The 25,176-nt window shown below is 39.0% G+C and overlaps 1 protein-coding gene across 3 annotated transcripts in view; it reads left to right on the top strand.

Annotated features, from left to right (window-relative positions):
• HSPA12A (heat shock protein family A (Hsp70) member 12A) overlaps positions 1-25,176 on the top strand; it is a 91,049-nt gene that overhangs the window by 41,969 nt on the left and 23,904 nt on the right. For all 3 annotated transcript variants that reach the window (XM_080597611.1, XM_080597610.1, XM_080597612.1), the window contains 5 exons: positions 1,028-1,113; positions 3,416-3,543; positions 10,183-10,369; positions 11,281-11,385; positions 14,007-14,123. In XM_080597611.1, coding sequence (XP_080453737.1) covers positions 1,028-1,113; positions 3,416-3,543; positions 10,183-10,369; positions 11,281-11,385; positions 14,007-14,123 — 623 coding nt within the window. The remainder of the gene's footprint in view (positions 1-1,027; positions 1,114-3,415; positions 3,544-10,182; positions 10,370-11,280; positions 11,386-14,006; positions 14,124-25,176) is intronic.

Below are 25,176 nucleotides of genomic sequence, written 5' to 3'. Positions count from 1 at the left end.
CACATGTTTGATTACCAGGAACAACAGGATTCTTCATTGAGTAGCCCTAAGGTCTTTTCTTGCAGGACAGCTCCTGTGTTATCTTAAATTAACGCTCTGACTTAATAGTCCTATGCCTAGGAATTCCTTGCCATCCTTAAATACGCATTTTGTTGTGTGCATTCCAACCTACAAGTACGTTGGATAAAAATATGTTGAAATGTGTTGCTTAATATTTATTGCGATGATAAGGTTTTGCAGTTTTCATGAGATTATATTAGATATAAATCATTTGAGTCATCAGTGCTTAATTATTTTGTTAAACTATTTCATTTTCTGTCATCACAGGGTAAATAATAGAAAGAAAAATACATTTGGCATTTATTTGGTATGTTCCTTTAAATGAAATTTCAGTATTGTGTGCAGGATAGAAATATTTCTTTGATGATTTGTTAATAATGCTTTCCTTTTTCCCAGCTGGGTTCTGTCCTGCAGTAATACTAACAGCTGCAAAATGTTTCTGTGCAGAGCATATTGAAGAATAAAAACAGAGACAGTATTAGGAAGGTTAAAGAATAAAGGTTCATAAAGGAATAATTGCAACTTTTTCTTACTGGGTTGTTAAACTGATATGAACTGCTCTTTTTCTCTTCACATTAGTCTTTTTTTATCTCAACTTGTGTTTAGTTTCTGCATTCACATGTTTAAATCCTAGGCTATTAATGTAAGTGTATGGTATTAAAGCCATTTGTATCAACTATGACTTCTCAATATACTTAGGAAGGCTTCTGAAATTATCCATGGTGATTTAAGAGGCAAAAGAATGGGAGCTAGTCAGGAAGGCCAAACATTTTAACAGTAAAGCTGCAGTTTGCTCTTACCATGTTCTAAGGGGAAAAAATAAATAAAATTATGAGGAGGCTGTGGAATTTGCTTTCTTTTTCAGCAGATTTGTTACAACAGGAAAATTGTATAATGGTATGCAAAGCAACTAGCCTATCCTACTTACTCTGCTTACGGACGCTGAAGAATTTTTGTTTACTTTCAGATGCTGTTTCCACATCTACTTACTCATCACCAGCCAAAAGTTTGGGAGATCCTGGAATAACTCCACTGTCTCCATCACATATTGTGGTAAGAAATGCACTCTTAATATATTCTGTCTGTTGACATGGCTTTCTCCTGCCTGTTCCATGGGAAGTAGTTTCTTTGGAAGGCTGTAATTTCCCCTTGTGCTGATCATTTTTATGCTACCCATAGTTTAAAATTAAATTTTGGTCCCACTGCAGCTAGTGATGGAGCTCCCATTTATTTCATTGGGGTCCCAGTTTTGCTTTTTTTGTCGACTTGTTGAGCTAATAGATTTGTTCCTGTATATTTTTATATCAAAGTGAGGGGATACTTGATCCTCGGCATTCTCACGTTCTGTCCCCATCTTTTCACTGATTTGTTTAGGCAGCACCTGAAAATACTCGTTTTGTTTGGAAAAAAGGATATATACAATACATTAGTAGTATAATCTGAATTCTCAGACAACAGAATCTCTTCCAGCAGAGAGAGAATGAAACTCAGAATAGAACTGATCTAGTTTCCTAAGAAAAATAGCCACCTCTGTAAGCTTTTAGGTACAAGCAAATATCCCATGTACTTAATGTGTTTTAATCTCTTAAACATTGTCTTCATTTTATTGAGAAACTCCCATTAAAATTGAGTCCCACTTGTTTTTAAGATCATCTGCATCATCGATAACACAGTATATGCACTGTATATTTCTTAATATCACAAGAGATCGTGTTTAGAACACATCGCTATCCTTATCAGATTTCTTAGCTTTCTGAATCATGTTCAGGTTGTACAGCATCCTTCTTTGGGATTTCCTGAGTTCTTGCTCATAAATCTAGTTTCCATTCCTTTCTTTCTCCACATACGGTAGAACTTCCACCTCTTATTTCTGCCACGCTGATGATGTGATATCCTCTTCCAGTTAGATTTGCCTCTTGAACTCCTTGAGGAAGACCTATAGATGCATATTGCTCTGGTTTAAAAGATTTATTAGGGAAGTCCAAACAAGTCTTCCATCATTAGATCATTAGAGACCAAACCTTATGCTTTTTTCTCCATTTTAAGTAGCAGGCCTATAGGATGATTTTGGAAAATGTAGGGGTACAACAGAAAGGTGCTGGAAGTAGCAGGCATGAAGCTGCGAAGACACAGGACATAAGTGAGGAAGATGGTGGAACACTGCTCACAGAAAGAGGGCATCTGGCAGTTCCTCTGTAAAAATACCAATTGCTTCAAAATACTGCCGAGAGTACAGGCTGAACAGCAGTGGTGGGGGATTCAAACATGTCCCGTATACTTATGGGTCAGCAGTTCTGCTCCATGGTGGTTTTGCCAAGATGGTGCATGTGTGGGTGGGTGTACTACCCTCCCTCACCATCTGCCTGCCTGAAGCACATAGCTCTTTCACCAGTATTTCCAGCTTCTTGTTCTCTTCCTGGCATGCTGAGCTGTTAGTACTTTAGCCACTATCAGCATTTTAACAACAGTTCCTTACTGTTTGTTACTTAGTGCCTCTTTATGTAGGTGTTATGATAGGCAAGAGCATACTGGGGGATGGCACAATTGAGATGGTGCTTTATATCACATCACATCATTACAATTTGGGCCATAATCCATTCACTTTTTCTAGTTAACACTCCCACATTGCCTTGGACTGTGCTTTCCAGGGACTGGAGGATTACAGGTAAAAGGAGAGACAGTGAATATGAGTCCTCCTTTCTATAAGCAGCTGAACAACTTCCCACATCCTAGCACAGGCAGGAGGAAAGGATACACAGTGTTTCCAAAAGAAGCTTTTTGTAAATTCCTCATTGATAAATAATTATTTTGGGATGTAAAGGTTATTGCTATATGTTGGGTGGTTCTGTCTTTACTACTTTGGAATGGTAGTGGTATCTCAGGGTCAAGGTTATGACCTAGGTAACTCCGAGAACCACTAAGTAAACCCCAAATATAATCCATTGTTGGATATAAACATATCCTTCACTTGTTCAGTTTAAAAAAAAAAAAATCACAACAAAACACTAGGTTACTGGTTTTGTTGTTAGCCATAAGTTTTAATGCTATAGGATAGCAGCTACTCCAACAAATGAGTGTGACAAACTTGTGATTCAATAGAAAATGTATAAAATATCTTCCAGCAAATCTATGATATATCTTCCAGTAAATCTATGATTGTATATTAAATTTCTGCTTCAGTTGGAATATAGATCTTTTTGGCATCAACTTTGTTCACAAATGCAGCTTCAGGGAACTCCTTATTTCCTTTGAAGAGGTATGCATGTCTCAGAGTGCAGAAATCCTGAAGGATAAGACAGATTACAGTTATTCTAATCAATGACTCAGCGTCTGTTTTGCTTCTGCTATTTAACAGAAGGACTCTGATGCAGAGGATGCTGTAGAACAGTTATTTCTCGTTGTTGTGGCTATTGATTTTGGCACAACATCCAGTGGCTACGCCTACAGCTTCACCAAGGAACCAGAATGTATTCATGTAATGAGGTAAGGGCTGCAATGCAGCATTTAGTTTTCAATTGTGGGCTATAGTTATCTATGCAGTAGCTGTAGCTATTTCCTGCAGTACTCTGAAGGGTCTGGATTTCTCTAGTGTTGCTACAGTGTACGCCTTTGTCGTGGCTATAATTTCTTGTTGCATCTTGTTATATTCTAATTTGCTTTAATAAATGATGTGAGAATATCCTCTCTGTTATTTTGCTAAGTTCGTAAGGTGACATGAATAAAAGGAGAGGTTAGTGAATATTTAAAATTGTTTAGGGAGCAGTGATGGCCTTTGCTGTGAGATTATGAGAAACTGCACGTTTATAAAGAGAAACATGGCATTTCCCAGGGTTGGGAAGCAGATATTCAAGGAAAACATTCAAGAAAATGTTTGACTCTCTGGTGCATACAGAACTTGGCAAATCCATGTTAGTAGAAAATAGCCTTGTCATCTACCTTGTCATCATGTGGTAATATCATAGGTGTGTAAGTCCAGTTTTCATAAAAGACTTAAGATCTTAATGGCTTCTTCATGTTTAATAGCATTTAGATGCATAAGCAACTACTGGCAAATAAGGGGAGTGGTAACTGCTTTTGCCAGCATAGCAGGATCCGAGAGCATCATGCAAGCTACTTGATGTAATTTTCTCAAGTGTTCCTGGATAGATAACACATTAGAAGCAGGATAGCAATAGTAAATAAAATGGAACCCAGGGAAAGTGAGTAAGTTGTCCGCAGCTGCCCATCTGCTTCAATCGTGCTTGTATGCAGTTGTGTTATACAAAGTTACTTGCACCCACAAACTGGTAGTCCATTTGGCTGATTTTTAGCATTAAATCTGAGCCAAATCCCTGTTAATGAACCAGTGATACTGGAAAATAAGGAACTGAAAGGCATACATTGGAAAACTAAGGTTTGATGTGAATTCTGTTCTGTATTGTACATATATAAGGGACAAAATTCAGGTACTATTACGTGATTTATTTGTTTATTGATTGAATCAATCAATCAATCAACAATCCTATTTTTTTTTCCTTCTACGATTCTGATGTATATAAGTCTAATGCAATCACATGTATATAAGTCTAATGCAAAAACTATTATGGCAGGTATCTGAAGGCGTTGCACCACAAGACATTTCTGTAGTGTTTTTGATATTTTGGGGGATTTTTAAAAATAACTAAAAGCTTATGTAATTCTTATTAAAGTATCTTTAAAATGCCTATATTGTAATGAGACCAAGGTATAGGTAATATAAGGCATAAACAAGGTATGTATGAGCTTAGGCCACAGAAGTTCTTTCAACAAAGCTGCTGTTGTAGCAGTAGGTAATGTGCTGTTTGTTACACTGTAATGCTGAGAAGGAAAGGACACAAAGATTAACTTGCTGAAGTCCACTGTGATATACTGTAATTTTTCTAAGTAAAGTTGCTAGCTGAATGCAGGCCTTTAAATCTCAGCAGACAGAATTCATTGTGCAGTCAGCCTGCACAGTCACCTTGTATGTGGCTGCAAAGTATTTTAGAGAGGTCTGGCACAACTGGGTGATGGAAAATACTATCTAAAGGGAGGTAAGTTTTGGAATGATAGACACTACAGTGGCAAAGGTACTTGTTTTCAATAAGAACAAGTAATGCTTCAAGGACTTTTTGCATCCCATCCATCTAATGTTCTGCTAATGGCACGGGAAGCTGCCTGATGCTGGAAGTCAAAGGACAGGCCACGCGTTGCTACTTCTGCCGGGTTACAGGGCTGTGGAATCAGAACCCATTTTTATCACTTCCTGTTCTCCCTTTACAGCAGATAATTAATCACATTTCTTAAACCAAATGAACAAAGTGAGGGAAGACATCTCTGAGCTGTACAGAAGTCCTATATATCTTGTTCCGATAATTTCTGTGGATCTTTTACTATGTATAATCCCTTCTGTTTTTAGGAATGTCCCTTAAACCCTTTGGATTCAAAATTTTACCTGTTGGACCTCATTTTGCCATTTGGTTCACACTCCTCTACATTTAATTGCAAACTTGATTCTCCTTCCAGGGTACCAGGCTTTCTGAGGTAGATTGCTGACATATTGAAATCTAGGTGCCAGCTGAGAGTATATTCCAAATCTTAAATGATATTTTACTTCCTGCGGTTCAGAACACCATATTTTTTCTCATGAAAGAAAGGCAGCATGACTGTGATTTCATATCTGTATATATACTATGTGAGATCCTGATTTAAAAAGAAGTTAAATAAATTAATTTAAAAAGAAGAAATGCATCTTGAATTTAAAAAGAAAAACAAAACAGTTTTCCAGGGGTTATTCCAAACAATGGAAAATATTTTAATAACAAAAATATTTTTTATTAAAAAAAAATGAACAACAACAACAAAAAAAACATTGCTCATACTTCTGTCTGTGAATTACTGAAAAAGTTCATAAAATATTCCTGGCAGGGATGGATTTTTGGGAAGATATAGCTGAAATTGAGTTATGAAATATATATGTAAATGCAGATAAAATCATGAAATTCAGTGAAGAGAACTGTATACGTATCAGAATAAGGTTTTAGTGGTTTGGAATGTATTAAGAGGTTCGAACTCTCTACATAGTGATGGCTACATGTAGGACAACTTACAGATATTTCTGCAGACTAAATGTAACTTCCCACCCGTACTCGAGAATGTTTACATTAAAATAAAGCATACCAATGATACATGGTCTTTGCTTCCTAACATATTTTCTGCTTTTCCTCCTTAGTGTTGATCCTTTCCAGACATTTTGATTTCTGGCTGCCTTTTAACAAAGCTGCTTTTCTGTACACGTCTCAATGAAGGGCGAGGTGGGTGTAGTTAGAAGGTCCTGCTTTGGTGAAAGAGCGAACACACAGGGCTTCAGTCCGAAGTTAGACGGTAGTGTTAGGAGGTTACAGTTCTGGTCGTGCAATTAGTATACACACAGTCATAAACATGATTTTGTTTATTAATTTGCTGTGATGCCCAGTACTTAAAAGGAGGAATTTACAGGCATTGACCTGACAAAGATCTTTAAGGCATATACTTAGCTTTAAACCTGTGAATTGCCTCCCTGAGTTCAGTGGCCTAAAGCACGTGTTTGGAGTTGGGCATGGGTGTCTAGACGATCGATGAGTGTCTTTGCCTAGATAACTTTCGTTGCTGTTTTATTAATTTTAGGTAGTATTTCATGCCTGCCAACTCCTTCCCCACAGGTTCTGTGAAGACATTAGTGGTTACCTTCAGGTTCTTGTTGCAGAGTAGAAGTACACGCTACAAGGAGTGCTATTCTCTGCATATCTTGAGGCTGAGTACATGTGTATGAGCAATCTGGCCAGGACTTAAGTAAGCACTTCAATAGGCAGGGCAGTGCCAGAGCCCTAATGAAAGACAGCTCCGTGCTGTCGAACTGGTGAATAACTTCTCCTGTGAAGACAATATGTGAGGTGTTGCAGTTCTGAAAAACTCCAGTTGATCTATAAGCGCTTACGTGTAGTTGAAAGTGTTTTGTCTGCTGGTTAAACAGCAACAAACTGAATTTAAGTATTTCACAGATGGAGAAAAAATAAATGGACAAACGTGATTTTGAAACAAATTGCAGGCTGTATTTGGTAGAAGGGAGAATGTGGTCTTTTTTCAATATAACTCAATCTTGAATCTTTCTTTTTCTTTCTCTTCCCTGTTTGATTGGAATTCTTGGCCGACACACGCTTGCTTTTCTTGTGCATGCACTCTGTGAGGCGTTCAGCTACATGTGATGACCCCGCTGCTTTATTTCCTTGACTGTTGTACTGCAGCACTGGATCAAATTCTCATCACTCTGCAAGGATCTCTCTTTTTCCTCTGTTAGCCAGATTCATGTGTGAGGAAGGGCATTTCTCTAACCTTACTGTACCCTTGTGATCCTTTCCACGCTAGCTTTCATTTCATCTCTTTTCACCTTTGATATACAGTCAGATCCTAAGTGGCTATAAACTGGTCTGCTCTGTTGAGCTGCTCCACTTTGTCAGCCTAGGAGCTGGTCTCAGATGTCCAAATTTAGGCAGAAATCTAACTTAGGTTCTGTTTGAATAGATTTTTAGCTCTGACCCTGCTTTGAGGAGCTATCTCCCACATGCATTTGGAGTGCTGCTGGTTTGTATTATGTCATGCTCTTCACGGATGTTTTTTTTTTCTTTTTTCTTCCCTGAGAGCATTATTACTATTATTTTGCCTGAATCAAACCCACAAAAGAAAACTGCAAGCAGAAGTGTTGAAATGCTAGCTGTGCTGATGGTATTGAAAGAAGCCTCCGTTAACTGGAGTGAAGCTAGGGCTCCATCTGAGAAGAGTGCAGCAGCGAGGAGCTAGCGTGCGCAGGCCTCTGACTGCAGCTGCTTCTTTCTAGAAAAGATGTCACACAGGAATATTTCGAAAGCTCTAACTGCAAACGGTAAAGTCAGACTTCCCATTCTGTTCTCAGTAACCCAGGCTGTGAGCTTCAGCACATGCTGAACAATTACAGTGTCTAATTTCCATTAGAAAATCATCAAGAAGTGAGCACCTAATTCTCTAGACGATTTTGAAAATTTCAGCCTGTGCTACAGAGCATCAATTTGTTTTCATTTAAAGTGCATGTTATGGGTGCTTCTTCCAGAAAGAGAAAATGTGCCTAGCCATAAAGAAAAATAAAAAGGCATTGTTATTAGCCAGCAGCTAAGTACACGTCCTATTTATGGAATTTCCCACCAGTGACTCAGAATGAATCATTAATGATTCCAAGTGAAAAAGATACCAGATTGTCTCCTCTCTGCTCACTGCGGGTGTGTGGGATGTAACATTCTGGTGGAAGAGGCAGCGTTTTCTGCCAGTGGGCTGCGGGACCCCTACTTCTTAGCGTTGGAACCATATGTTAGCTGTAAGACCTGCTCACAGGGTTTGCAGTTAACCAAGTACATCGCTAGCAGCAGGTTGCAGGAAATGCTCTGCAGCAGAGCCCTTGCCAGCTGATAATAGCTGTGGGGCTGAGCAGCAAGACAAGGGAGGTTTAGCAAAGTTTTTTTACCTAGTGGGTGAAGGTGGAAAAACACTCCACTTCTCATCATACTGTTTCTGCATTCAAGTCAGTGGAATTGCACTCTATATTAGAGGAAATTCATGGATGTGGTGGTTCCCTGCCGTCACTGCTACTACTGCAAAAAAGGTCATGTTTTGCTCTGTTTGGTCTAGCTGAATGGTCTCAAGGGTTCCCAACAGTTTATAGGATCCCAATCGTAAGAAGATCCCAATCCTAGCTGCTTATTACTTGGCCAAGTATTAACCCCTTAGATCTATTTTTTTTTTTTTTTTTCCGCATCACTTGTCTGACCTGATCTGGAGGTCAATTAATTTTCAATTGGTTCAACAGTTTCTGAGAGTGAAATGGAAAAAAAAATATTTTTTCTACATGATCTTCCCATGTCACGTAAACAAGTACCAGAGAACAAAGCAATCATTTTCTACTTCAGAACAAGGACTTTGGCAGTAGGACATCATGAAAATGTGTTTTGCTATCTTTAGAAAAAAGTAATCAACATGTGGTTTAGTAATGAATGCAGTTGCCCTTGTGATCTTAACTTGGTTCCTTTTTGAGCTGCATTATGATTATGGCAGATATAATAAAGCAGATTTTCCACTGGTGCTTTTTAAATAAAATCTTGTCTGGTAAGTGTTTGTTTCCCATGCTGAAAGTGTTTGTATATGGGGCGAGAGGAACAGTAACATGAGTTTCTTGTTCTTCCATTCTGCCTTTTTTTTTTTTTTTTTTGAGATTGAGAAGCCAGGAGAAAATCAGAATTTTACAGCTCTCTGTGGTACAGGTTTTTATTGTATGACCTTGTTACTCCCCCACCCCAAAATTCCTGCTTCATTTAATACAAAGTAATGAGGGTCTTCCCATGTTCAGTGTCCTTATTTATTTCCTTATCCAGTCTGTGAAACTAGCATTGTGTTCCTTTCACTGTAATACCTTTGTACTTATCAGATCTTCCCCAAAATACCTTCGTACTTATCAGGTCTTCCCAAAAATGCCTTTGTGATCTTCATAAGATAGGATAGGTGTAGTCGTTGTTTTAAGGGGTAGTAGTGAGCCTCTAATATATTTAGGGGTTGGGGGAGTCTGTTCTAATTTTGACAGACAATTTTTTTCTAAAATTTTAATTACCATTTAGACATTTTAAACACGAATTCCATTAACTTCAGGTGAGTAGAGAGAACTACAATGAGAGCTCAACATCCGCAGATTTTTCCATATGGTATTTATTGCATATGTATGTTCAGTTTAAAAATGTAAGTATAGTGCTGTTTCCTTCTTAACTGTGTGTGGCTTACTCTAGGAAGCCTGTATTCTTATCAAAGACATACTATAATTACATCCTTAAAAACTGTACAACTAACTGTAAAAATTATTATATTCTCTGAAACAAAACTTGCAGTCCTCTTTTCTTGAATGTGAATAAAACCACTTGCTTTTGGTATTTTAAGGATTGAATTTAATATTAATATATCTGAGGGGAAAACTGTGCGTGTAATCTGCTACCAGATTGTTTTCTAACAATATTAAGTTTTTACTACTCTTAAGTGTTAGTATCACTTACTGAAAATGTTTCTCTTGTTGGATAGACGATGGGAAGGTGGAGATCCAGGTGTATCCAACCAGAAGACACCAACTACTATCCTCTTAACACCAGAAAGAAAGTTTCATAGCTTTGGGTATGCAGCAAGAGATTTCTACCATGACTTGGATCCCAATGAATCAAAGCACTGGTTGTATTTCGAGAAGTTTAAGATGAAGCTACATACCACAGGTGTAAGTAATAAGTCTCAGATAATTCTGCATTTGCTACTCACATCATCTTGGCTATGCAGTGCGCTAGATTTTGCCTAAAGATTGTGAACTGGATGTGAAGGAGATCTATTTCTAAGTTTAGAGAGTGAACAAAGTAAATGAAACTTTTCAGTTAGCATATTCCGATTCATTTTGCTTCTTGCTGTGTTTGCCAAGTATATTTTGCCTGTATTCTTTCTAGATCTTAGAAGCTCATTATCTGCCTTTCTTTAATCTTCAAGGCCTAATTTTCTTGGGTGAAACTGACGGCCTTGTAGGGAGTCTGCAAGAGGTCAGTTTGTTCTATAAAATTTATTCAAAGAGCAGAAATAGAATATAAAAGCCATAATGAACTCTTCTGCAAAGGAACAGATTTGTCCAGAGTTCTTTGTAGTAACTGCAAGTGGAAATCATATTGTTAATTTTACATTATTCTGCTGATTATATTTAGGTCTTTCAACTAAACCATTGTAGAGTTTTGGGACTTGGCCAGTACTTTCTGTATTGAGGTATTTTCTGGTTTCATGTGTGGGTGAGAAGTCAAAAATCTATGCTTTTAACTTTTAACTTGGATTAAATATCTTGGATATGCAGCTTTGTTGCAATTAATTACAGATATATCTTATTGTAATTACTTAATACTTGCTCTGTATTGCTCTCTCTGCTTGCAGTTCTTTGTAGACATGGTAGGTGTTTAAAAACAAAATCTAAAATAAACGCTAAATGTCATGCTTCAGGAAATTCAAGTGATGAGTTAGATCCTCTTCAGAACAGTTTTGTCACTTTTTCCTAGCCAGGTGGATAAAGAAGAATTCCCTTTCCTCAAGCACTGGGAATTAATTTTATGTTTATCCTTTCCTTTGAATAACTTCCAGTTATTTTCTTTCATGTAGAACCTTACCATGGAAACAGACCTGACAGCTGCAAATGGCAAAAAAGTCAAAGCACTTGAGATATTTGCTTACGCCCTGCAATTCTTTAAGGAACAGGCATTAAAGGTAGAATAATGCTTCCTTATCTAGATTCTCTATATTTATAACCAGTATAAATGTGAACCTAACATTTCTTACCTTGCTGAGCTTTGACCTCAGTGGTATTTGATGTAAACAAAGCAAGGCAGCTGTAGAAACTCTAGGCAGGCTGTGGACTCCGCAGAACTCACAATAGCCTGCCGTGCTTTCTCCTTGCACAGGGGAAGCTTGATTCAATAATAGTAGCTGTATCACTTTTGATGCTGAGTTCTGAATATTTTCTTATTGGGATAAATATTTTTTTGCTTGTTTTTTTCATGTAAAATGTTGATTCAAAAAGAAAACTCTAGAAGTGTAGGAGCTGAATTTCAGCATTTCATTCAATCTGCATATTTAACTTGCCAAGAATTAAATTTTAGACTGGATTCTGGCCTTGTCCCAAATGCTTCAGCCACTGGGACAATTCAGTGTTCTGTGTTCACTCGAGGTTCTCTCTCATGTTAAAGAGTCAGCACTGTGAAACACAACAGAGGGGGCACCTACCAATCTCTGCTGTCCCAGTCTGACATCATCTTCAGTGACCACAAGGATGTTGGATGAGCTGGATTTATTTAGTTACAGAAAGATTATTAAGAGCTGATTTACAATTGGGTGACTCGAATCTCATTGTACGTTTGTACAGTGATGACTTGCTGAGGTGTACAAGCTGGCTAACACAGTGGAAATAGTGTAATTATGTTAGTGCAATGATCTGTGTGAGCTACTTGAATCGACAGAGCAACAGAGTATGTTAGCCTATGCGGAATTTTTGCATTAGTGCAGATACTCAGCATTCATTATCCAACCATCTTGGGTACCTCTGCACAACACTTTATTCTGTTCCATGCAGCTAAATTGCATTGCGTGTGCCGAAGAGCCACAGGTGGTTTATGGCATTGCAGCCATGTGCTGACCCTTTGCAGGGGTGAATTTCGTGTTGTGCTGTGAAATGTCAGTTGGTTGCTCTCATCCTGAATGCAAGTCTATACAGAAAACCTAACAAGCATTAGGGAGAACCTAAAAGTAAGACAGACATTTGTTAGAGCTTTAATTTGTAAATCTATACTGTGTTCTGATGTGCTGCCTCTATTTACACCATCTTTTTATTTTTAACTACTGTGGCTGTTTTTTGTAGGGCGAATGCATTTTATTTTCTATTTCCAATTTGAAATATTACAATGCTCACATCTTTTAATATTATTCTTGGGTCACAGGGTTGTATTTGTTCTTCTCTTGTGAAATACATGTCTCCACTAAGCAGTTTGTAAATTTAACGTCTCATGTATACAGTCGAATGTGAATTAAGTACACGTTAGTTTCAGATGCACCATTATACTGCCAATGTATAGTAGTTGCTAGGCCAAGCCATAATCAAGCAAGCCTTGTTGATATAAAGCTAACCTACTTTTCTGAATGGGATTAATTTATTTGCTGCAAGATATCAATCTGTTCTTTATGGTTCATAGGAATTATTGTATCATTACAACTCCAAATTCTTATCTTGTCCAAGACTGTGTGCGATGGATTCTTGCATTGAACGTTGAGTCACAGACTTATACCTGTGCATTCATTGCCTGGGGAAATTCTTAGTGACTGTGAATGCTGTGCTGCCTTTCTGGGCTGCATCCTTTCATGATGTTAAAAACATCCCTGTGACTTGTGAGTGCATGCTGAAACTAATCAGACAAGCAGTGTGAATGAACTGTTCCTCTGGACTGTAATCTGTCCGTTCCTGGTGCCCTGTGTGGTATAAAGGTACTACTTTTCTACTGGGGATTTTTGAACTGCAGCATAGCTAAGCAAACACAACACCTTGGCACGGCACATGCAGAAACATTTTTTACATTCTAAAGGCCCGTTGTTCACCTTTATGAACCTTTCCCTGTTTGGATGGAGATTTAGATAGGACATATGGTAATGACATTTTACTTGGAACCTTTCCCAAAACATGTCAGTATATCACCTAATTTGCAAATGCAGTACAGACTTTCCTCTTTTTAAGGGGGGAAAAAAGGACAATAAAAGAACTAAACTACTCTTGAATGCTTGCTTAAAGCAAAATTTTCAAGGAGCAACCAGTCAATTTTTTTAAGGCTTCAACTGTAATTTCCCCTTGTTAACTGAGATGTAAAAGCTTGATTTAAAGGTCAGTGATGTATAAAGAAGGCATTGAAAAATCCAGATTGTAAAACATAATGTTCATCAATACCTCAAATATTTTTCTGTGTATTAACCAAGATGTAAGCATGAATTCTTCAGGCTAACAGCAAATCCCACACTATGAGTAAGAACGTATATAAACATTCCGTAATATTCAGCAGTACATGATCTGTTTTTGGAAAAACTAACTTTTCTACTTCATGTTAAGTGGTAAACTTTTCTGTATGCCTCCTTAAGAAGGTGTCAGCCCCAATCCTGGCTTTTGGCACGGTAAGGCGTTCTTGACAGGTTGGCAGTAATTTAAATGTTTGGATTTATAGCATAGGCGTAGTAGCATAACAGGGAAAAAAATCAGAAGAGAAAGTTTTTGTTACTGGAGCCAGCAAAAAATATTTCCTTATGAAGTTGCCACACATCATTTTGTATTCACATCTTTTTCTTTTATTTAGGAGCTCAGTGACCAAGCAGGCTCTGACTTTGAAAACACTGAAGTAAGATGGGTCATTACAGTGCCTGCTATTTGGAAGCAGCCTGCAAAGCAGTTTATGAGACAAGCTGCCTACAAGGTAAGGTTACAGGGTGAATGTAAAAATGCCCCTTTAAAGCCCTAGCTGATAAGGTAAATGATAAAATGGTATATGGGACAATTAGAACTAGGATAAACTGTATAAAAGTGGTCTAGAAAAGAGTCAGACTAGAAACATTGAAAGAGAAGGTAACTCTAGAAAGCAGTAGCTTCAAGTCATATGTATTCACATTTTAAAAGTTTTTTTCTTTCTATTTACTTACATATAGTGGTGTCCCTCACTGCACACTCTGGTGTTTTGGTCATCTTGTACACTGTATTCCTGCTGAATTCAGTGCACATGGAACAGATGCAGTTTTGAGACCCAAGGGAAAGCTGAATGAAAACAGTGGATGCAGTTTTGTTTTGTTGTTTTCTTTAGGTCATCACAGGCTTTTACAGTAAAAAAAAAATAAAAATAAGGAAGAGTAGGGAAAGCACAGAGCATCCTCAGTGGGACTTTTTTTTTCTTGTTCCCATTTTCCCACAGTAGAAATGAACAGACTGTGAAACAGATAGTCTGGGTATAAAATTAAATTCAAATGTTATTTTCACCAGTAAGATGTTTATCTGCATTTAACCCTTCCCCCTCTCTAGCCCCCCACAAATGTACACATTCCATATTGCATGTCCTTTATTTCAAATTCACTTTGCGTCTGTGATATACTAGATGTATGCATTCTTCTTTTCATCAGGATACTCATTTAGCATTTTGTTTTATTTATTTTTGGTCACAGACTTGCGTAACCCCTTGGCAGCAGATCTGTGATGCACAGTTTGTGAAATATCTAGTAGTTCATGCATAATTTGCAGAGTGCTCCTGGGAAGCACCCAGATTTTTCTAACTCTGTTTCTAACTATCTCTAATGTTGAGCAACATTTTTCTTAACAGTCTTTATTGTGGGATTGCTAATGCTAGTGCCAGAAGCAAAACACTCTTAAAGTTCTGATGGAAGGACACGGTTGTAGGTAAATCTGAAACACTAGAGACCCATTCATTATCTTTGTATATTGTTGTCTGCCTGCTGTCTGTGTGCATGTGTGCTCGTGAAACGGGAACTGTGACAGGAGCAGGGCAGGGCGAGGTAGATCTCTGGGCATCTCTCATTTGTGGCACAATGGAATGTCGTTGATTAGTGTCTGTGTCTGTGGTTTTGTCTGTGATTGTGTTCTTTTATCGGCAAGCTTGTTAAAAAGCAAGGACTGACAAGGCTTTTAACTCGGTGTGTGATCAATTGCAGGAAAACGTAAGCATTTAGGGAAATAATTGAATGTTTACTTGACACACATGGTTGATATTTAAAGTAAAGGGGATGATGACAGAAATGCAGAAGACAGAGTTCTGCGTTGCCATTCAGTCTTTCAGATTCCTATTGCTGGATCCAACACGTGCTTCAAACCAGTGCATACTGATAGAGCAGAAGTTTCAGCCCGTGGTGCTAGCTATCGAAACATGCAAGCGTTATGAAAAGGAAAGCTTGTGTTCATGAGGGTAATTGGAGCATTGAGTGAAGTGTGAAAAGGCAGTGGTAGAGACTTTGTTCCTGGAAACACGCTCAGGTACAACCACTAGTATAAGCTGACAGTTAACTAGTGGGAAGTGAAATGAGGCGTGGAAATTTGCTGAAGTAATCTGTGGCAAGTGGTGTAGCTCTAACAGAATAAAAGTACTGATTATTTCAGTCTTTGGTTCACAATGTAAAGCCCAGCCTTTCTGGAATTCTGAAATGGTTGTCTAGTCAAATCTAAATATTGCATGGAATTCCTAAAGTCAAGTGAAAAGCATTGTAGATGCTTCTGCACTCAAAGTCCATTAGCTTTTGTCCAACCTCCAATCTCAGTGCATCTCTGACATCTCCTCATCAATGTCTTGCTTTAACAAACCATTGCTAGCCTGGCTTCTGTTAATCTGTTGGAGGGCTCCCATGGCTCCCCCTTCCAGTTGCTGTCTGGCTTTGTCATTTGAATGAGTAATCTGGGTGTTCCCTTCGGCTCACAGTTCTTCCTCTGACCTCCCATCCAGCCTAGCAAAATCTTGCTAATTCTGTCCGCACAACAGCTTTTCCTGTCCGTGCATACCGCTGAGCTTTCATCAAAGCTGTCACTGAGTTCGCATCTCTGTTACTGCAACATCATTTCCCTGGCTTTTGCGACTGTAATCAGGCCTATTTTGCATCCCTTCAGAATGCTGCCACTAAAGGGCTTCGTTGCTTCACATTTGACAGAGAATCAGCCTACGGTTGCCTCCATCTGTGTCATCTCAGACATAAGCTGCATGTCCTGGACACAAGTATCTATAATGCTAACTCATTTTTCTCCTCTGAAACCTCTAAAATGTCTTTTTTGTCACACATACAAAAAACTTTACTGTGGTTGACCTACTGGGATTTGTAAACTTCCTTATTGCTTCTTGCTGTTACCCTGCCTGCCCTATCTGTATTCATCTATTGTACTTTTCTTATTATTAACACTTTATTTTTACTTTTCATACTTGAGTTGTTACCTCTGAAACTGGTATTTGTTTATTCTCGTTTGTCTTGCTCTCTGGAACCTCCCAAAGGACTACATTTGGTAGACTGTAGAGATCTGCATGTCTTTACAACTCACTTTGTGATTCAAAATTGCTTTCTTCCCGAATAACAGTCCACAGACACTTCTTGCTGTGTACGTATCCAGAGAGTTCTAACGCTGTGTGACGCCTGTTGAGGTCTGCTCATGTTTGGAGGGAGCTCTGTGGCAAGAGCTGAGGGTGTCATCCCTGTAGGATCCACTTTGGTTTAAAATTACTTTCCCAAAGGAATGTCTGCAGAGATTAGGGTGGATTGCATCTGTGTTCATTACATCTCGAATAATGACTCTTAGGATGCATCAGTCAGGTTTCCCATTTTCTCTACACATGAAGGATTAGGCATCATAAACTGTACTAATTTTTCTTGTTTCTTTATCCTAGTTCTTCTGTTTCAAATTCTTTGCTTTGGTGTAGTTCTTTCAGAAGTGCTGTATTTACCAGCCTTAGAAGGAATCCCATTCTCATGAAGAACTCTCATCGTGAGTAATTAATTCAAATTGCTGAAGTGTTTTCTTGTTTTGGAGACTTTGGCAGCGCAGTCCATTCGGACAGCGTGTGGGAGGACTCCATCCGGCTCATGTGGGTGGGACCTGCCCTTATTCTTGTTCTTGCAGAAGCAAAGGCAGCCAAATGCACCTACCTGCACTGGGCCTGAGGTTTAGATGCCAACATGGAAAGATGCCTTAGGCAATCTAAGCGGCTTTAGGCAAGCCCACTTCCTGCTCATGAACATGACCTGGCACTTACACCTTCATCAGAGTTGTGTGTGAATGTGGACACAAAACCAGGATCCCGCCTCTGTTATCTGAGGTCATGCTGACACAAGAAAATTCAGTGTTTTGTTAGTTTTGTATTACTGGGGGAGAGGGAGAGAAGTACCCACTTGTGGGAAGATGGGACTCTGAAAGTATTCAAGACTATTTTTATAGAAACCCATTGGATGTTGGTAGATGTGAGTAGTTTGTTCAGTCTTAAGAGCACTTTTTTGTCTTAATGTGTTACTATAAGCAGCACTTTCAGTCTCTCTTTCAAATGAAATTCAGGCACTGTAGATTGTTTATCAGAGGAACACAAGATCCAATATTCTTGGCAGAACCTTTCTTTCTAGCAAAGGCATTCTTCCAGCTCGTGTTTCAATACAAATTCTTCGGTCACAGTAAGTGCGGAGCAGAATCTGGAGGCTGGAATTTCTTGAACATGCCAATAGAAATAAAGTTTTAAGGAAGAGTTCGGAGTTTGACATGACTATGTGAATGCAGAAGCTGTAAGATATGAAAGTAAAATACGATATGCAAAATGCACTCAGGACAGACCAAAAGAAAGGGAAAGAGTGTTTTTTCATAAGCTTGCCTCAAATACCTGTAATCTTACAAATATCAGTCAGCTGGTCTACTTAAAGATATTATAGTTTATTTTTTTTCTTTTAATATGAACTGTTGCTTTTGAAATGCAGTTCTAGAGCTCTGGCATAGATTTATATTCCAATTACAAAGAACAAATAAAATTATTTGCATGGTAAGCTTGTATAAATAAGCAGACAGGCAGTCTAGGTTATAGGATTAAGCACGTGAGCCTGGAATTCTAGGGATTTTCCTTGCCTGGCTCTTACACTGAATATTTATTAATATTTTCACATCAGTTTCATCACAGAATGACCATGATGAGAATTATTTAATACATTGTCTTCTGGGCTTACATTTCAGAGATCAGTACTAGCCTGCTCGGTAGGAATATTCAGAGAAAAGTAAACAAATTTGGTAAAAGGGTAATGTGATGACACATGAAACCCCTTGCCAATAAAAATCTGAAGTACTGTGGAACGTAGCATTTAAATAACCATGTTCTCTTTCCAGAGCTTTGAATGAATTGTATCATATCAAAAAGGGATGTTGCAGGGGGGAAAAGCAAACAAACAAAAAAACCCCTCTCTCTCCAAAAACACCTGTCCCTCCAACTACAAAGCAAGATTTTATGATGGGGAATGGGAACAGTGAGCAATATGGAGAATATTGCAACACCTTTTTCCTGTAAATAAATAGTACAGCCTCATTTGGATAGTGTGCGTATGACTGATGTTGCTTCAAAAGGATATTGCTGAACAAGAATAGATTGAGAACAATGAATGTGACAGCACACCTGGAAAGCCTGTGTGAGAACTTAGAAACCAGTCGTAGAAAAGACTAGTGCTATTAACCTTAAAAAGGAAACGTGCTAGATGTTATCCAGAAACATCTTACGTTGTCATCTCCAATCAGTGGTCTCTGTAACATTCATTTGTTTCTGCACACAACTTCTAACATTTTTTTTTTTGTAAAAATAGCAGGAAACCCAGTGCTATTAAAGGCAACATTTTTTCCTCTAAGTGATGAGAATGTAGAAGTCACTGTCAGGAATGAAAAGAGGTTGGGTGCTGAACACTTCTCCAAGAACTGATAGTTAAAGGACTGTGAAGGATATCCCAGCTTGTCACAACATTTTATGAAAAGGGTGAAAGTCCTCAAATGTCAGGATTTAACCAACCTCCAAATGTCTGTGATAAGCCTTAACGCAGAAAACAGTTTTTAGATTGTCCTGTGGAATGTCACTTTCTGGATATTGGAATATCTCCAAGATGATGTTTTAGGCTAAATTTCAGTGTGACCCAGTGTTCCTGTATACTGATGATTACCATTTATTCTTATCTACAGTATTTTTTTGGAAAAAGGGATGTTTTAGATTCTGTCTGTCTTGAAATCAGTTAGGAGGAGCAAGTAAGCCATGTCTTCCAGATGAAATGAGACTCTGGCTTAGAAGGGCTCACTTGGAGCTACCTGCATGGGCTCTGTGTTTTGTAAATCTCTGCAGACTGTAATAAAAATAACACAACTTTTTTTTTTTCTTCTTTTCCGCCCACTGTTGTCTCAGATGCGCGTGTTTGTTCTGTCGTCAAATATTTCTAACAGAAATGAATCTACCTTTTGGAAGGCATTGAATTTTCTTTCATTTGGGGGGGGGGGGGGGGGGGAGGAGAGAGAGAGAAAGAAGATGTTAAAATAATTATGGCCCTCCTAGCTTGTGTTGCAGTGCGTGCTGTCCTCTAAGAGAGGGACTTTCTGAGAGGCAGGAAGCTGCAGACAATGGAGATGTCGGGACAAATACGGAGACTTCCCATGGAGTCTGGTTGCACTTAATGAGAGCTGTAACAGTGTAAAGTAAAAATATAACTGATGAATGAGTAGCTTTAATTAAAGGACAGTAAAATGCATTAATGGTATCTCTCCTGTCACTTAGTGCAGTTCTGCTTATCCGGTCGTGCGAGATGTGCTGTGGTTTGAGAAACCTCTGATAATGTTGACCTAGAAGCAGCAGCTGTGCCTAGCTGCTCTGTCAGGATTTTCGTACAAACAGCAAGAAAAATGAGTTTAGGTCCCATTTCCACCATATATGGAGATGGTAGTGGGAGCAACGGCCCCGTGCCGGGCTATTTACGGATTCCTGAAGTAGCACCGGGCTCCTTGCCAGCATCTGCTACCTAAACCGCCCCCCAGCACAGCGGAGCGAAGCAGCCTGCGTTGTATGCCCGACCTACAGACACCAGTGAGCGATGCTGAGGGAAAAACTCGGTGACCCAAAGGTCCTTTAAAATGTAGGCTACGAGCTTGGATGCGCTCTCACAGTTTGGTCATTTCCCCTCTTCGTTTGATCTAAAAAAACTAGAGGGACTGAACCTGTTTGGTACCTGTGAAGCAACGTGAAATTAAGCTAAGCTTCTTTAAGCGTTGTATTTTTTGGTTTGTAAAGCTTTTGCAACTGAAGTTCATTTCTGTGTCTAGGGACAGAATATATTTTTGTAGTTTATACTTGCTATAAACTACATAAAAAGCCAATGGTGTTCAGGCATAAGTAGCACTGGGAAGCTGATGATTTCTTTAAAAGAGCATTTAGTGGAGGCAAAAGAGGCAGAAGTGTGTTAATGTATCAAGAGTCCTGATTATTTGTAGCTTCTGAGGTTCTCTGGAGTCTATGCTTTCATTTTTGTGGTATTAAGATCTTCTTAATCACAAGGATTAAAATGTTTATGAAGGGATATGTTTGGAAGGATTCTGCATCTTGTAGCTATGATTAATCAAGGAGTGCAAATCTACACAGTGGGAGCTCAGCACAGTGGGAAATGTGTACTAATTGATCTCAGTTTACACATTTTAATTACCCAGCCAGGTCCACATGAAGGCAGAGGCAGTTGACAAAACCATCTGCTAATCCGGTTCTGTAATTTTTTTCTTTGCCACTTCTGAGTCACAAGTTGGAATTTTTGCAGGTTTTCTTTTTGTTTTGCTAAGCAAATAAAATAGGAGGTTTTCCTAGCACTCTAGGTCCAAGTGGGTAGATGGATCTGTGTCTGCCATATAAAGTTGTATGTATCTTCCTTGAGATAGATAAGATAGAGACCCTCTCCTCTAGCAGTTGTCCCTATGAGAATCTCCTCAGTTGTGTGAAGAAACGTGAATGTTACACACAGCAGGGGAACGTGTTTCTCAGGATCTTAAAAATTTTCTGGAAGGACACTGAAACTGATGGAAATAGTGGGAAATCAGAGTCTTTCCACCATCTGGAGGAAAGGCTGTGCTAGATGGGAGTTTCCAGTCAAAAGGCTTTAAGCTACAATCAGCAGTTTAGTAGGGGAGTGCTCTAAGTCCGCAAACAAATGTAAATCAGTGTGGACTTAGTCTAAAATAAATGGGTAGGATTATTTATGCTAAGTTCGTAGAAAGGACAGTAAAGGAGGATAAGTGATCGGTCTAAAAGACATCTTAGGTGCCAGTATTGTACTACAAGACAGAGAAAAGAAATAGCTGAATGTGGAAACTGTGGCAAAAAATATTAAGCCAAAATGTGAAAGCGCCGGGTAAAAAAAAAGATGCCACTTACAGAAAGCTATAGTTAGCATATAGTTTTCTTGGCAAAATAACTCTCAGTAAAGGCCATTTGTGTCGCTTTAATAAAATCAGCCTGAGCCATAGAGACCTAAAAATAGGTTATTTTGAGCAAGGGAGACAGACGACATAAAACACTACGAAGATACTTAAGCAGGAGGAGTTGGGCTTCCCTGTTGCGGTAACCAATGCATGCCTGTGGTACAAAAAGCTTTTCTGCAATAATATAACATGAAAATTTGAAAAGCTTATGAGAATTTAATGACTTCATTTTTCTAATGCATGCTAGTCATAAAACTTGCAACTAATGTTCTCTGCACCTTGGGGAATACAATGTAGTGCAGCAAAAAAATCTTGATGATGCCACTTGGCGATATGCTTCCATTTACGGCATAAATAAACGTGGTCTACTGCAATAAGCATTTGGGGGCAGCAAGTTGTTGTTCAGTGATGTGTGGGTCACCTTCAGTAACACCGATATGGATTTATTTGTTGGCCTGATACCAGTGAAAATTTTGGAGGAATGGAAGGGCAGGAGCACAACAAAAGGAAGTCATCGGAGAGGTTGTGTAGCCTGCTGTGTAAAGAAAAATATGGCTCATTTCAGAGGCTTGCTGTTGTTCCTTACCTTGTAAGAGATCCAGGATTCTTCCAAGTAGAAAACCGTGTCTACTACCTGGGATTACAGAGATTACTGTTGTTTCATTTGCTTATTTCCTCTTCTGCTGCTGCTCTAAAGCAGGAGCTAATTAATATTTTTAAGAGCAGCACTTGGATATAAGTGATGGTGGTGAGGTCAGTGTAAATATCTGAGTTTAAATCTGTTAAAATATCATTCCACTGATACCTTTGAGGTAGATTTATGTGCACATCAAATCTTATCCTAAATTCAGGTATAGGACATGTCTAGACTTCTGAGACCAAATGTGATTTTTCCCTCCTCAAAGCCTGCCCGTTAGTTTCCAGACCATTCCACTTGGACATCTGCTCATCCGGCCCACTTAAAACCCCTGAGTGTCCTTTCTCTGCAAACTACAGAGTTCCTTCCTAGAAAAGGGAAGTGTAATTAGAGGAGGACGTTTTTGGAATTAAGATAGCAAAAGAAGTAATCCTGTCATCACGCCATAAAGAAATGGTAGTACTTCTTCAACTTCGTTTCTGTCTGGGAAGCAGCTGCTTCCAGACATTCATTTTCAGTGGATGTCTCCTGAAGGCAGCGGAGAACAGATACCATTGCTGTGAATATTCAAGCCCTCACTTTCTGCCTTGATAGGGGCAGCAGAATCTTTTTAATTGGGAGAGATTCAGGGCAGTTGTCTCTGCAGTCTGCCTCAGAGCGCAAAGTGGCACCTGAATTTTCACACCACTACTCCCAGTAGCTGGTAAAAGGCAGCCAGAATATTTCCTCTGTTCCCACTGAAGGTGTATGGACGTACCTCCTTCTAGTGAAGCAGATGCCAGTGCAATGGAAGAACAGAAAAGCAGGAGGCTTATGACAGGGATAGATGCTTTGTGACTGCATCAAAAAGCATTAAGAATAGCATGTTTGAAGTTTTGGGTGCACTTATGTGCTGCTGGGAGATGTGGCAGCCGTCTCTGCACAGTCTATTGAAAATAGATGTGAGCTCTCAGAGAGCAATCACAGTTCCAGTGGCTGGCTGGTGCAGATCTGAGCCCGAGCTCACAAGCTTGCTGGAGTAGGTGCACATTAAAAGAGCCGAGCTTTGTTACATTTCTCATGGAGTGACTGAATTGGAGGTGGTGCAGAGCAAGGGCAGAGCAAGTTGTACCTTTACAGTATGTATCTAGATAGATGTAAACATGAATTCTACAGGGCCTTAAAACTGCCTCATCTCCTTCAGTCTCTGTAGCCCCACAGGGTCCAAAAGTTTCTTAGAGTTTCTTGTTGAGAGTCTGTGTCTGCAAACTTCTGTGAAAGTTCGTGACTCTCCACCTTCCCTTGTTCCTCTGTTGCGTTCTCTGGGCTTGTTGCAGTTTTGGCTCTGAGTAAACGTGCTGCAGCAGCACAGTCACCTCCTCACCTCTCAAAGCTGTAGGGGAATCATACAGGCTTTGGAGGATTTTTCAGGAGATAAAGCTGTGGGGAAAGAGAGGAATCAAAGACTAAGGGGGTAAAACAGTGGCAGTTTCCCTTGGCCCTCTTCCCAGACCCTCCCACAGGTGCAATACACACACTTCTCTATGCTTTTATCTCTTTGATTTCCATCTCTCACCTTTGCCAGGGCAGAACACTGAGACCTAAGGACTAGTCTGTAAAAGCCTAAAATCTCTTCCTTGGAGAGTTCAGCATGGTTTTTTGTTGATGATGATGATGATGATGATTTTTTGTATGTTTGTTTTTTCCTTTGAGAAGTAAACAAATGACAACATTCCTTCTACAAGCAAAGATTTTTTTTATCAATGAAAGCATAACTTGAGGTTAAACAGCTTGCACACATTTCTGCGTGATTTGCTCATCTTCTGCATGGACAGTCTGATAGGAGTAAAATAATTCAAGATTTTCCCAAGGGCCTTTTTCTTTGAGTTGTAGAACATGCCTGCTAGTTTTGGAAGGGGGTGATATTCTGCTGTCAGGGTACGATTTTGAATTGTAAATTTTCTGAGGTTTTTGAACTAAGACAAGCCAGTTAAAGGACTTTCTCTCTCTTTGAGAGAGGTGTGACAGAGAGGAGCCCTTTTTATCAGTATTGGATATCCTACAACATGTTGTTTTCTGCAAGAAGACATTTATCTTAGTATTTTGACTAGAAGTGTAGTCTTAATCTTTGTAATACTTACATAGTGAATACTGTATTCCTTCAATATTTTTATGGTTCTGTTAGCATCACTTATAGGAGTTCAACTGTTTTCAGTACTCTTTTTGCTCCCACTGCCTAGGAGAGCTCCATGTTTTCTTGCCTAGTACTTCATAGAGACCAGAAGCCCTTGAGACTGCCTGCTTTTCTTCCTTCTCTGGTTTACGTGATGTATTTTAGGAGTTTCAAAGGCTTGTGTTATATCCTAGATTTAGTGCATTTTATTGTTTTATAAGTGAAAAAAGGGAAATAATTATACAAAGTTCAGAAGGCCTGATAAATATGGGTTTTGGTAGTGGAATCAAACAGTCCTTACAGGCCCAAAGAATTCCAAGTTCAGTTTGCAAATATTATAAACTGTAAAAGTAACGTATATGATCTAAAGTATAGAAATGCACAGGTAGGGCATCCAGACAAGTTCTACTCATGGCAAGGTAACAACAACCCCAAGCAAGATAAATTGAGGCAGTCTGACCATGCTTAGCAAAGGCATCTATCAGAGTGAGACAGCCTAGCCATCTGTAACAAATTGCTGCATCTAATCAGTGACCACATAAATGCAGCAGTTCTGACTGTAGCCAATACTACTTCACAAAATTCATTATTCAAAGAGCATGCTGAAAGTAAAAGTCACGCTTCATTACAGTTCCAGGTGCCACATTTATCTTCTTGCTTTTCAGAGTGAGATAATGCCATGGTTTCTGAACAGCTGGTATGAGGGCCCAACATTACAGGCTGTACTTTACTTCTTATCAT

Source organism: Anser brachyrhynchus (assembly GCF_964034855.1).
Source record: "Anser brachyrhynchus genome assembly, chromosome: 6".
Lineage (NCBI taxonomy): Eukaryota > Metazoa > Chordata > Aves > Anseriformes > Anatidae > Anser > Anser brachyrhynchus.
Note: the sequence above shows the minus strand (reverse complement) of the source record. Positions and strands in the feature narration are given on the sequence as shown.